Here is a 15354-nt window from a genome sequence, read left to right as displayed (position 1 = left end):
ATAGGTAAAAAGAATTTGTCATTTCTTGATTTGTCAAATGGACAAGTAATTAGGGACAACTATAAAAGGAAAAGTAGACAAGTAATTAGGGGCAAAGGGAGTATTATGGACCAACTACTTATAGTAAGGACGACGTATGAAAAGGAACGGAGGGAGTGTAAAGTAACTATGACTTTTGAATTCTATAATTGCTATAATAAAAATAACTTTTAGTAGCAATAAATACACACATTACCAAAAAGTAATTTTTTTTTACCGACATTAGTTAATTCATTAGATTTAGTGTCACTATGGGCTTTAGGACATTTATAAACAGTGCTAAATGCCACTAAAAATATGTTTTAGCGGTAATTAAGTTATTGCCATTAAAGATCATTTTTTATATAGTGAATTTTAAACTAAAGGTATGTAGAATATATTAAAATATTATTTAATCTTGTAATCTTGAAAATGTTGTATGAAAAATTAAAATTAAAGAATTTCAATAAAAGAGAAAAGAAATTTTAATATAAACGAACTAAAAAACAAATTGAAACAAAAGAGTAATTTTCCCCAATTTGGATAAGCTTTAGCTTGTACATTACTTTCATTTACGTGGTAAAACTAAAATTAGTTAGAGAGAGATAGTAATTTTTAAATTTCCCACCAGGTATTTAATACAGATTTCGATTAAACAAAATATACACATACATATATGTAAGTAATTAATGAATGTGAATAACGATGGGCAGTTTAATACTCCATTAGTCCCTAATTATTTGTCCATTTTTTGAATTGACACACTTATTAAGAAAATAATAATTGATATAGTGAGTTTACTATTTTACCCCTATTAATTATGAGGTGGATGAATTAAAAACTTTAGATTTTCAAGAAGTTTTACATTTTTCAAAGTAATAAATTGAGGGTATATTAGAGAAAAAAAAAGTTGTTCTTTCTTAATTTGTCAAAATGGACAAGTAATTAGGGACAACTAAAAAAGGAAAAGTGAACAAGTAATTAGGGACAGAGGGAGTAAACATTATTCACTAGATATTTATCTAATTTTCTTTACAGGTGGAGATATAGTATTTCTTATAGTATCGAATATGGTCAATAATTTTAGTTTAAATTATATATTTATATTTAAATTTTTAATAAATATATAATTGCAAATCCAATAATTTAGATAATTATAAATCTCATAAAAATGTATAACTCATAATTTTAAATTCTAATTTCGTAAAAATTAGATTTGTTAATTGCATTAATGATCTGGAGAAGGTAGTTGGCATGTAAAGCAATTATTTATTATCAAACCATTTTAATGCAAAACTAAACAAATAATTAGGTTAATGCAACTAATCATGAATTCATGACTTTTGGTTGGTTTGAAAGTTTTTATTTTTTTTAATTTTTTTTTTAATTTTAATTTTTATTATTATTATTATTATTATTACTATTATTATTATTATTATTATTAGTATTATTATTATTACTATTATTATTATTATTATTAATTATTATTATTACTATTACTATTATTATTATTATTAATTATTATTATTATTATTATTATTATTATTATTATTATTATTATTATTATGTGTGTATATACTTTGCATATGGCCTGATAAGCCGTTTCGAAGAGTACTGCCCCTTAGTTTTAAAAAATATTTGTAGTATTTTTTATTTATACGCCCTTTTAGAAATATTGATTAGAAGGAGAATTGACTATTTAACCTTTATTTATACTCTATTTTATTTATATATTATAATTGAGATATTTGTAATTTTAAAGAACAACTATTATTTATATACACATTATTTATATATTATAATTGAGATATTCATTATATGTTGAATTTTGGAATGCTTTTATAGTTTTATTAGCTTCAAAGTTCAACTCAATATGGATGTTGGTTAATTTTAAAATCTAGATTCCCATGAAACGCAAAATGTATGTTTGACTAAAATTTGAAACTTATTACTACTATACTACTAGCTAATAGGGTGGGGGGTTACATTGCTTTTTTTTCCTTCGCCTGTTTTTCAGAGATCATATTAGAGTTATGATTAAATTAGAATTATGCATTATATGACCTATTTGGAGGTGACACTTCCAATAAGATTTTATATACTCGGAGCTCAAACACAAGACCTCTTATTATTAAGAATAGAGCAATCTATTCACCGTACCACAACTCAGTTTGATGGGGTTGCATTGTCTAATTATTACACCAATGAACTAAAGAAGGATTCTTGAATTTGAAGTAAAGTAAATTGCAAAAACTAAATTTTGAATTAGCAGGTTTACCCCTGCAGTGGATGTGATTATAGTAGTAATTATGAGAATATAACTTTTGATATTTAAGTCAAAACTTTCCAGATTACATCAATACAATAGTAGTAATTTATAACAAGTTGTCATGCCACCAAAAAAGAGTTAGAAAAAATTTTAAAAAATACAATATCTTCTGCATTTTCACTTATAAGAAAAGGAAATATATAACAAAAATGAATTAATATTAATTATAACATAAAAAACAATTACCTCTCTTTCTAAAATTGTAAAAAATATAAAATTCTTCTTTTACTAGACTTTTCTCCTATATCTTATATTCCCCATTCACCTCCAATAGCTTTAGTAACAATGTATAACGATACTCACCGCTCAAAGCAGGCCTAGAAGACTATAAGCCCTGTCTTGTCGCATTGCGTGTGAGCTAAATGACCTAGGTTTTTTTAGTTTGAATTGGGTTAAAAGCACAAAATGTATTCTACCATAGCAACCTCACCCACCTCCACCCCACCCCCTCACAACACTGATAATTTTATTTTATTTTTAAAATAATCATGGATTTGCAAAAGTGGGTGGCAGCTAATTCTAGTCAAAAACAGTCAAACAAAAGTAAAAAATATACACAAAAAAACAACAAAAGAAAAATATTAGAAATCTGAAACAAAATTCAAGAAATAATACTAAGAAAGAATCTTGAACTCAGCTGGCAAAACCAAATAAGGTTGGCGGGTAATAATACAATCGAAACAAAAATAAATTATTTTTTAGTTGTTGAAAAGGTAAAAAAAAATGCTTTGTTTTGTCTACAAAGCTTAGATAGTTTTTTGGTGATGAACAGATATATATTTAGTAATATTAAAAACCAAAAAGATTGTTTTTTTTTCTTTTCTTGTTTTCATCATTGCTGTCTTGGGGAAATTAAGCAAAAACCCACTTACTTCATTTATCTCAGAAATGGAATTTAATTTTAGAAATCAGCAAATCCCAATGATTTTATGATCTGGGGGTTTTCTCTTAGTACTGGAAATGGAGAATTCTGTTCAAGAAATGCATCAAACACAGCCTGAATTTGATTCTTCTGCTCATTCTAATACAGTAAGTTCCCCTCTTGTCTTTTTCTTTTTCTTTTTTTTTTTGGTTTTTGGTTTTTGGTTTTTTTCATTTGGAGGAGGTGGGGTGGTGGGGAAGGGTTGGTGAGTGTGGTTGTGTACAGAAAGTTGTTAAAGAAATGATTTTTATTCTTTTTCTTATGTGGGGTTTTCTTGAATTTAATGTTACTTGGTGATTGTTGAAGGAAAGATGTGAAATTTCTTGAAGTGGTGGAAGATGGAATGTGAAACATTTGATTTTTCTTTTTTAATTCCCTTTTTGATAAGTGAGTTTGAGTGAATTGGTTGGTTTGAGATATTTATGGAACTACTTTAGTTGGTTTGGACTTTCAATGGGTTCTTTTTGAATTTCTTCGTTAGTGAGGATTCATATTGCCTACCCTAACTTGTTTATGATTGAGGCTTAGTTGGTGCTGTTGTTCTTAAAGAAGTAGTAGAAAGAAAAGAAAGAGTCTCATTTTGGTATCCTCTATTAGGATTTGTGTTATACTTATCATTCAGTTTTAGCATATTAGTGAAGGCTCTAGACAAAGTTGCAACTTTTGGCTTGCCAATGAATTGAAATTAGACAATACACGATTTTTCAACTCATTATGATCCAAGCTGATTAATTCTTGCTTTTGTGGTCTGAAATTTACTGTATGGAATAGAATGGAGAGAGAGAGGAAGCTACTTTAGTGCGGCAGCAGTCAACAAGACGGCCAAATCTCTCATCTCTGCAAATACCTACAAGATCTTTGGAAAATGCATTATCCAGCTTTACAAGAATAGATGTTCCAAGTCCTAGCTCTGCTAGATCAGGGTTGCCCCCAAGGCCCCACTCCGCCAAGTTCATGTCATCTATGAAGAATCTGATTCCACAGAAAAGCACTAGGGCAAAAAATGTAACTCATGATGGCGAAAAGACAGTTCTCATTATCCCAGACATGCCACTTTCGGATAAGCCTTCAACTTCAAGGTCATTTTCTCTCAATAAAGTTTTGTTCTCTTCAACGACAAAATCAATCCGCTCTTTACCAGAGACACCAATGGGAACTGTGGAAAAGCATGCAGAGGACAATTGTTTGAATGATCATTCAGAGTTAATTGTATGTCATATGTCCAAATATTTGCTTATTTGGATACACTTTTTTCGTGTGTACTCTTACTTTTTTCTGTTTGTACTATTGATTTATTTACTGACAGAAACCTGAAGCTCAACAGCATATGAAGCGTTCATTTTCAGTGCCTATACATGTTAAAAGTGGAAGCTTAAGGAGGACAGATTCAAATGGCGGTCTCATCCGTGTAATTTCCAAAGTTGTTCGCACAACCACAGATTCTGATGCCTCAGCAGACATACCACAAGAAACAGAAAATGGTGTGCCAAATTTTCGTGCATCCTGGCTCTTATAAATTTTATACTTGTCACTAGCTTCTCCAATTGGATAATGCTACACGTGTGAATTTAACAGCACTTATGAAAAACTGTTTTGATCATTTTCTGAACTAAAAAGGTTCTTGCTAAAAGCCTTCAACACTAACTGTTTTACATCTGGATCAATTAGTATACCTGTTTGATTTTGAATAAGCATCTTTCTTAATGTAACAATTCACATATTTATTGTCAGCACCTTCTTCTTTTAATTTTTTGAGAAAGATAGTACCTTTTTTTTTAGTTATCAACATCTCGGCTCTCTTACCAAATGAGGTAATGAATTATTTCCATATTATTAGTGAGAAGAATAAGCCTGGAATCTATTGTCTCTGGTATTCAGTATGTATTGAGCAGTTTATCCTTGAAGGTTATCAAAGTTTGCAAAATAATTTGTATATTCAGTCAATCTTGAACAGCTACTAAGATGTTAACTCTACTCTGCTTGTCTCTCTCTCTGCGTATTGGGAATTACATCCACTCGTGAGTTAGTTGCCACTTGTGGGCTGTGGTTGCTATAACTATTTTTCTTTGCTTCATTTTTTACACCCCAGTTTATATCGACATTCTTTCTAATTTTGGTACATTTCAAACTGTTTGACACCATTCCAAAGTATTATTCCCTCTGTTTCATTTAGTGTCTTAGTTTTGATTAGGCACGAAATTGAAGAAAGTAAAAGACTCTTGAATCTTGTGGTCATAAAGTGAGGGTGTGTATAACATATCAAAGATTATTCCTTAAATCTTATGGTCTTAAATATATCATGTCATTCCTGTAAGAAACTGTTGTTACTAAATATAGAAGGTGGAATTCTTTTCGAAACAGACTAACATATAAATTGGTGTAGAGGGAGTATTATCCCATACAACTTTCAAGAATTCAAATTCAATTAATTAAAATATATGATTTGATGTTTTTCCATACTGATATAGAACGTACATCAAACTAACATTTTGGACTCGTGTCTAGTCAAGGCAATATGATCTATAGATCTTAAATTCAGTTAAAATAGGTCTTTGTCCCAACAAGCTTTTGATAGATGTTTTATCACAACTTTAAATTAGTAAGGAATAGAATTGGGTGTGTATAATGAAAAGTATACATTTAAGAGGATGAATAATGGTGAATGTGCTTAATTATGGAAATTTCTAATTTCTATTTGGTCGTGTTCATTTTCTTTGGCTCCTGGTAGAAGATAAAATCGTTGAACGTATTTTATTTTTTTTGAAATTAAAAAAAATAAAATCGTTGAACGTATTAGGACTATTTGATACTTCATATAGGTAAATAACTAAGAGTAAAGGGAAATGACCGCTGCTGTCCCCTCTCCTGGTTCCAGTTCTTTCTGTGGTATCTTAGCTGATTGTGTCTAGATGAGTATAATGGCTTTTCTCCTTTGCTATCTACAGCGACAGATAATACTGGTGAAGATATTCCCGAGGAAGAAGCTGTTTGCAGAATTTGTTTTGTTGAACTTGGTGAAGAAAGTGAAACATTTAAAATGGAATGCAGCTGCAAAGGAGAGCTTGCACTCGCTCACAAGGTGTGCACCTTAAAGTGGTTTAGTATTAAGGGTAACAAAATCTGTGATGTTTGCAAGCAGGAAGTACGGAACCTCCCTGTAACATTATTGAAAATTCAAAATCCTCCAACTGCTGCCAGAAGGTCCCAAACTGTAACACAGCAGAGAGAAGTGCCTCGGTACAGGCAAGTCCAGCTGATAAAGTTTTGCGGCTTTCCTTACTTTCACTTGAATTTTATGTGAATCTTAGACTTAAAAGATGTCAGATAAGTATAGCTGATAAGTTCTTTGTGATTCTAGGCAGATTCTTTCAATTGCAAATTTTAGCTTCATGCATTTAGATTTTATATGCCTTTGCAATTCAATCAGTAGTGGACAATGGACATGACATAAAAATTTGGAAGCTTTTGATTCTTTACATGATGCACTGTAAAACACAAGTCACTAGGAAATTTTAGTCCTAAAAACCTTCTCAACTACTGAACTTATGAACAACCCCTAACTAAGTCTTGGTGAACATTACTAGTTCTGTTCACAAGTATATAACATGTTTCTGATTAGGATTAAACATTTGGAAGCTTTTGATTCTCTACATGATGCACCTGGAATTATGAGAACTCTAAAATCCTAAAAATCTTTTAAGATCTTGAACTCATGAGTGCCTGGATCTTGATAAACATATACTAGGTTTCTTCACAAGCGTAGATTTAGAATGAGATAAACTAATTAGTTTCGACATATCCGTGTGCATAAAATGCTTGAAGATGGGGAAGGGAGGAGGCAAGGAAAAGTTGTGGAGTCACAAATTTGCTACCTTTTTCCATGTTGCTTTTGCCAACAGGGAGAAAAGTGAACACTGCAAATAATTTATTTGGTGAGAAGCTCCATCAATGCTAGCACCATACACTTGAAAAGTGAGATTCTAGAGCCCAAGCTGAAAATACAGGCACAGATAGTGGGTTAATAGCAAGGCCAACAAAAGAAGCTTGGGTGGAGCTGTATGAAGCTAAAGTCTCACATACAGTTCTTTTGTACCTAATAAAATCACTACTAGTTGGACCAAAATAAAACATTTAAGCAATTGTGTGACAATGTTCTTCTTATCGTTCCTCCTATGTGAGCAAGAACCAGCTGCTCGGTTTTGGAGAGAGGTATAGGCCATGGATCTACTCCTTCCCGTGGTCCAAGTTAGGGCCTTTAGCTGAGGAGGGAAATTCAAATCGATAGGCAGTCACCCCAAGCTAGTAAAGATAAATTAAAGATTGAGGAAGGATATCTAATTAATTCTAGTGAAATTCAACAAACTGAATAAAGAGTGAACTAGCATCTTTTATAGCTTGGCATTAAACCCTCTGATTTCTGAAGATTATACATAAAAATTCACAAACTAAACTTAACCTGCACTTCAGTGTTTGTTTGGTGCCCTGACGGTATTTATGCCATGATCATTGGTGTCAATAGTTTTCATTTACTTGGTGGTACTTTTAACCAGGTTGTTCTGAATATTGATGAGTGTCACATGGAAATTGGTTTGTCACACTTATTTGGGTATTGCCTTTTTTCTTTTGCTGTCAACAGAGTCTGGCAAGACGTACCTATCCTTGTCATGGTCAGCATGCTTGCATACTTTTGCTTTCTGGAGCAGCTTCTGGTACTTTCCTTGTTTCTTCGTTATTATATCTCCTCCTATGTGAGTTAAAGTGCTGTGATGATCTAAGTAAATTTCTAGTACTATTTATTTTAGGCCAAGTTACCTTATTGATACCTAGTTTATAAAGTGGTACAGTGTCCTGCTTTTTGCAATGTTTATTTTTGTAGAGTCTAGAACCTATTTGAGCCACAAATAGACAAAACTAACACAAGTGAGCCACGTTTTTAGAGTGTAACTAAATATGCTTAGTGGAACTATTTATTCCATTCTATCTAATTTTTCAAACGGCAACTGTTAACATCTAAATTTTGATATAAATCGGAAGAAATTCTTCAACTAAAACGGAAGAAAAACTTCCGTTTTACCTCAAAAAGAATTCCACTTTACCAAAGTGTGGTGGGGCCCTTCCACTTTATCAAAACTTTACTACTTTCACTTTCTTCTTCACACTCTCTCTATTCACTAGTCCCTCCACCATTTTCAAAAGAAAAAAACGACTCTCAACCTACAACCCGACTCCACGTTAAAAAATTGAAGGTTCTCTTGCCATGATTTGAAGATTCTTGGTAGATTGGAGGCCCATAAGCAAAATTCCAAGAGTGAAATTCGCAACAAATCATTACTCAATTCAAATTGACAAATTTTTCAAATTAGGTAGTATTTATTTCTTTTTATCTTTTATTCCAGATAAATATAAAAATCAGTGGAAGATTCGAAATGATGTTGTTGTTCTAGTTTATTCGAAATTTTGTTGGTTAGGTTGCCTTTTCCCGTTCAAAATCATGTTGTTGTTCTAGTTGATAATTTGGTATGCTTTTTTTCAACAATAAATTTATCAAATTTGACATGCTTTTGTTTACACCTAAACTTGACATGGTTTATTCATATAATCAAACCACAAATTAATCAAATTTGAGGTTCAATTTCTCAACTTTTTCCCCAGTGAAAGAATGCACGTTATGGGTACCAACCTAGTTAGTATTAAGTATCTGTATTTTTTTTGGACAACGTAAAATATGTTGTATATATATAAAAAATAGACTGCACACATAACTCATGTAGTTGCTCATACAGGTTAGGTCTTTATTTTGTCAAGTTTACATTAGCTTACTTGTTGCCAAAATTGCTGGTTAGACTTGAATCATAGTGTGGGGATGTGAGATCAAAGGTCCTCTAGTTTTAACTCTCAATTTGACTTAAAAAGACAAATATTGACTGGCCAGAGAAGAGAAAAAAGGAAAACTGTGAATCATTTTGTTTATAGATTGGTAATTAGTTTGGACTTGAAATGTAGCTAATTGACGGATTGTTTGAATAAAAAGAAAAATAGCACTAAAAAATGTTTTGAACTTTATATTAGTAAGTCATGCGTCTCCATAATATATATTTTTTCAAGTTTCTTTGTTATTTGGATTGTTATATGTATGCTATTATTTTATTTTTTTGAAATGGCTAAATTGAATTAGGATATTAGTAAAACTTCTAATTAGTAATTTTAAATTAAAGCAAATAATTAATAAGTATCATTAGAAATTAATAGCATTTTTTCTTACAGTATATAATGGAGCATATTGTGAACCCTGGGCCGGTTGATCGTACACTTCTCCGCTCTGAACATGAGCATAAGTCAGAGTTGTTATGGAAATGTGAGATACCGTTTAGTAGTCTTATGAAGACAGTGCACATGAACGTTGCCTGGAATTTATTCTGTTTGCACCGGCCTCACGAGTGTGTTGAGTAGATCTCACATAGGTCTAGACTGTATGATGTAGTTTGCGTAGGTAGAATGTTGTATGACCGTGACCTTGTTACCGCCATGGCTGAGCGTTAGAGGCTAGTGACTCACTGCTTCCATTTACTCTTCGGTGAGATCGCGATTACGTTGCAGGATGTGAAGGTCTTGTGTGGTTTGCACACCGCCAATGATGCGATGTATCTGCATGATGCTGCATAAAGGAGTCAGTCATGGTGTACTTTGTTAGAGACACTCACAGGATGCACCGTAGCACCTATCGATATGGATGGGGCGTGTGGGGTGAGGATACATAACATTACTAGCTACCTACGAGATCAGCTACAAGTAGACCCAGTTGGAGATGCTACTCCAGTGGAGAGAGTTGAGAAGATAGTCAAACTCTACATGCTTATTATATTGGGGGCGTCCTATTCCCGAACACGTCAGGAACCTTATTAGCTTGCAATACCTGGCGTTTCTAGGTCCATCCAAGACGTAGGTAAGTACAGTTGAGGTAGTGTAGTTGTGGCCTACTTATACCATGCACTGTGTCGGGCATCTATTGGTGAGGTAGTTGACGTTTGTGGATTTATTCCTCCCCTTCTGAGCTACCTCCTCACCATGTGTAGTCAAGATTGTGTCCTGCTACCACAGTGATGCAAGATTGTGCAACTTAAAAAGTCATCTCTATATTGCAATGTTGGTACTAGCAGAATGAACAAAGCCCGACGCTACATCAACCTCTAATGCAGACTTGCCTATAAACAGCTGTCCATACCGCAGGTACCACAGTCTATACCCTGCCTCGCATATACCATCATCCACCATACTCTGACGCCGATTGCCTATAATTGTTCTCATGGTTGGGGCAATCAGCATCAGCGTATGGTGGATGATGGAATATGCGAGGCAGGGTATAGACTGTGGTACCTGCGATATGGACGATTGTTTATAGGCAGGCCTGCGTTAGAGGTTGATGTAGCGCCGAACTTTGTTCATTCTGCTAGTACCAACATTGTGATGTCGAGAGGACTTTTTAAGTTGCACAATCTTGCATCACAGTGATAGCGGGACGCAGCCTCAGCTACACATGGTGAGGAGGTAGCTCAGAAGGAGAGGAATAAATCCACAAACGTCAACTGCCTCAACAATAGATGCCCAACACAGTGCACGGTATAAGTAGGCCAAGACTGCACTGCCCCAACTGTACTTACCTATGTCTTGGATGGGATCTAGAAATGTCATGTATTGCAAGCTAATAAGGTTCCCCGACGTGCTCGAGAATAAGATGCCCCCAATGTAACAAGCATGTAGAGTCTGACTATCTTCTCCACTTGAGTAGCATCTCCTACCGAGTCTTACCCGGAATTGATCTCGCCAGTAATGCTATGTATCCTCACCTGACTCGCACTATCCATATAGGTAGGTGCTACGGTGCATCTTGTGAGTGTCTCTAACAAAGTATGCCATGGCCAACTCCTCTGTGCAGGTACAGTGCATCACTATCGATGTGCAAACCAAACAAGACCTACACATCCTGCAACGTAATCGTGACCTTACTGAAGAGTAAATGGAAGCAATGAGTCTCCGACCTCCAATGCTCAACCATGGCCGTATCAAGGGCATGGTCATACTGCATCCTACCTACGCAAACTATATCATGCAGTCCGGACCTATGTAAGATCTCCTCAACACGCTCGTGAGGCCGGTGCAAACGGAACAAATTTCAGGCATCGTTCATGCGCACTGTCTTCATAAGACCACTAAACGGTATCTTATATTTCCATAACAACTCTGTCTTATGCTCAAGCGGAGAAGTGTACGATCAACCATCCTAGGGTTCACAACACGCTCCATTATATAGTGTAAAATAGAATTATGTTAATTTCTAATGATACTTATTAATTATTTGCTTTAATTTAAAATTACTAATTAGAAGTTTCACTAAATCCTAATTCAATTTAGTTATTCCAAAAAAATTGAAATTAACATACTTATAACAATCCAAAGAAATCGGAACAAAACATACATTATGGAGATGCATCACTTACTAATATAAAGTCAAATTAAGAGCTAAAACTTGAGCCCTTTTGATTTCACACTTATCCCAAGATTCAAGTCTAACAAGTAAGCTAATGTAAACTTGACGAAACAAAGACTTAATCTATGGGTGACTATACGAGTTCTGTGTGCAATCTTTTTTTATATATATACAACATATTTTATGTTGTTCCAAAAAATTAAAATACTGACTAGGTTGGTACCCTTAACTTGTATTCTTTTACATGGAGAAATTGAACTTCAAATTTGATAAATTTGTGGTTTAATTATATGAATAAATTATGTCAAGTTTAGTTTAGGGGTATGACAACAAATGCACAACCCCTATTAACTATGTACCAAAAGTGCACATTTCAGATAAGTATGTCAATAGACATACAACTCCTATTACGTTGGTCACTAAATGTGATTTTGGCTTTATTTATTCACTGCTAGGTTCCTCTGTCATAACCATCATGATATTCATATTCAGCATTCATGTTATCATTTTTTAAGTGGAGTATGGAACGGCATGTTACACCATGAGCTTCTTGACAGTGTAGATGGAGTAGTTTGGTATTTTCTTATCATGTGTATGGGTAAATTATTGCTGCAGCACTTATCATTATTCGGTACGTCACTAAAAATGACTGGGTAGTGAGTCTCTTAATGTCAGCTTGGAGCAATGTTTAAAATTGTCAAAATATACAGTACTCCTATTAAAGCGACAACCATTTCTTTGATCATATTTCACTTTGTATTCACATTGTTTTTGATGTAGAATATTGTATTTGTTAATTTCTTTTCTTGTATTATGACAGGTGTCTGACTTAGGCGCTCGTGCTCTTGCAATCTCTTTACCTTTCTCTTGTGTTTTAGGCCTCCTTTCTTCTTTGATAGCTTCTACTATGGGTATGATTCTCTTTCCCCTCTTTTTTTACCTTATCAGATGTCATTTCTGAAATGATTCCATCCTAAAACTTCTACTTCCTGGCCATTTTCTGTCAATGGTGACATTAGCTCATAGAAACATAGGATAAGAAATTAAGAATGCACATTCAACACAATAATTCTCCTTTTGCACTTAACTTAATGCCTCCAAATAGATTGTGGCTAGAGAGACAAAGGAAGCTGTTAATCCAGTGAATGCCTGTTGGATTTTCGTCTTTAGATATCAAAATAACTAAGAACTGTAAAATCACTGTATATTCAATTTAAAAATAATATTAAGTATGTGCATGTCACCATTTCCTAACTTGAAGTTGACTTAGTTTAGCATAGGATTTGCACGCGACTGCTAAGTAGCCACTTATAGTGGAATTTTGATCTTTAGTATACATGATTAAGTGTTTGGATAAATAGTTCTGTGCGATTAACCAAGAGCTGCTTGACTTTATTTATTTATTGCTTGATTCCTGTCTTAACCAAGAGTCGTTTGGACAAACTGCTTATCATGCTGTAATACATACCTCATCAATAGCCATGAGTATAGTGAAAATGACAAGGCAGACGGGAAATGAACGGCTCAATCTTTTAGAAACTCCACATGTTTTTTTGTTAGCTCATTCCTTCACATTTTCTACACATCCTATTGATTTTTTTCCTTGGAGGGATGAGTCTTTTTATTAAGAATTATGATTACATTCTTTGATTATTTGCAGTCAGCAAGAGTTACATATGGGCTTATGCTTCATTTCAGTTTGCAATTGTTATCCTGTTCGCCCATATATTCTATGCGGTGGTAAGAATCTTTTATTCTATAATTTCTTATAATTCCCAGCTTCCTTTACTCTTATGTATGTTGGCAGAGAGAGAAAGGGGTGGGGGTGGGGGGTTCTGTTTAGACTGCAGGGAAGGCCATTGGTGTTTTCACTTGCAAAAATAACCAATACATAAAGATTTGCTTAATTGCTAATGTGCAGCTTAACGTTAGTGCACTCCTATCGGTGCTGCTTTCCTCCTTCACTGGGTTCGGTATTGCAATTAGTACCAATTCGCTCCTCGTAGAGTATTTGAGGTGGAGATCAAGCAGACTCCTTCGATCATCCCCTGCACAGACAACCAGTATCATGCAGCCGCACAGTACTCTGCCTGTTCAAAGATATTTTAGCTACATCGACAACCCCTCAGGACAACAACATCACCACGACCACCGCCCCCATAATAATCAGCAGCAACAACAACCATTGCATCCTGTAGTTGGACAATCAGAAAATCTGGGGCTGCCAGAGATCAGGATCCAGACCGCGTAATTTGGAGTTGTAATATTTTTGTATTATGAGGAATTCCTCATCTTGTGCTTCTTTTTGTAGTACCATGAAAATTCACTTGGTACTAAGCTGCACAAGGAATAGGCTACACATAATATATGCCATTAAAGGTGGGGGGAAAAATGGAGAAATGGGATAGCATAGGAAGCTTGTATAGCATTTTATCATCAATAGTATTTGGAATCATGTAACTTTGGATACTTCTGCTACTTTATTAAATACAGAAAAGGTTTATGCTTAAAAATTCGACTTCATTTTGAATTTCCTTGTTCAATAACAATTGCAACATTGTTATCATGTCGTATTATCATCATGTTGTCACATTTGAGTTCTTTACATGTACACACAATTACAGCTCTGACTACCTCAAATCTTTCTAGGGGCATATTTTCCAGTAGCCAGTGGTCATCCAAACCTTCCCCTAACCTTGGAGCTATCTCGGCCAAGAGCCATGTTGGTAATTTAGCATTTTAAATTAATAACAATTTGTCATTTGGAAAGCCCTGTGTCCGTTAGAGGCAGTTTTCTTACATATTGTTTTAAGTAACATTACTATCCACTCATTATGTGCATTTCATTTTTGGGCTTAATTGCTCATTATAGTAGAGGAAAATAAAACGTTGCTGAGAACGTTGGTGGACTGATCATGGGCAGCACATTTGTTGTCCATTGTTAACATTGGTTATCAAGCATCAATTCCATTCATTATTCCTCCATATACCTTGTAACATATGTAACTCCTAAGGCCATTATCTTCACTATTTACTACCCATTATCTTCCTATCAATTGGTAAGAAGACTTCCTCAACTATAAATAGTGATAGTCTTCTTTTAGTTTGGGAGACACTACACACAAGAAAAATATAGAGTGAAAGAGTTAGTAAAAAAATGAGAGTTCTTATTAGTTGAAGGAAGGTGTTTTTTTTGTGGAGCTTTGAACTCAACTCTTGTTCAGGGTTGTTGAGTTATATATTGTGAATAGGCTGTTGTATCCTGGAGGGGACAAGTCAAGAAGGACTACTGCTGGACCGGTGAAAACATTTGCTGCAGTGGGCTTGAATCTCCTTAAAGAGAGCGAGATATCCGCGCTTCAGCCTGAAGCGATTTATTTCTTCATTTTTTTTTTCAATTGTAATCTTGTATTTTTGTTATCTTGTAAGTTTTCACTAACAAGCCATAGTTAGTTGTTGTCTCCACTTGGTTATTTCTTCATCGTTGTTGATACTAATAACAACCAGTCAGATGATGGTTCTAGATGTTGTGCTAGATTGAGATATGTAGGATTAGGCATTCTTCGATTTTGTGTTTTCAGGTGAGAAAAATGATAAAAA

General features: G+C 34.1%; 1 protein-coding gene across 1 annotated transcript; it reads left to right on the top strand.

The window, feature by feature from the left end:
* Positions 1 to 2971: 2971 nt before the first annotated feature.
* Positions 2972 to 14260, top strand: LOC125877961 (uncharacterized). Its single transcript, XM_049559252.1, has 8 exons — positions 2972 to 3376; positions 4041 to 4478; positions 4576 to 4750; positions 6215 to 6512; positions 7906 to 7978; positions 12575 to 12665; positions 13415 to 13494; positions 13676 to 14260. The coding sequence occupies exons 1-8, from the start codon at positions 3308 to 3310 to the stop codon at positions 14003 to 14005; spliced, it is 1554 nt and encodes a 517-aa protein (XP_049415209.1). The 5' UTR covers positions 2972 to 3307; the 3' UTR covers positions 14006 to 14260.
* The last annotated feature ends 1094 nt before the right edge of the window (positions 14261 to 15354 follow it).

The sequence above is a fragment of the Solanum stenotomum genome, chromosome 9, assembly GCF_019186545.1.
Source record: "Solanum stenotomum isolate F172 chromosome 9, ASM1918654v1, whole genome shotgun sequence".
Lineage (NCBI taxonomy): Eukaryota > Viridiplantae > Streptophyta > Magnoliopsida > Solanales > Solanaceae > Solanum > Solanum stenotomum.
This window is presented reverse-complemented; position numbering and strand designations above follow the sequence as displayed.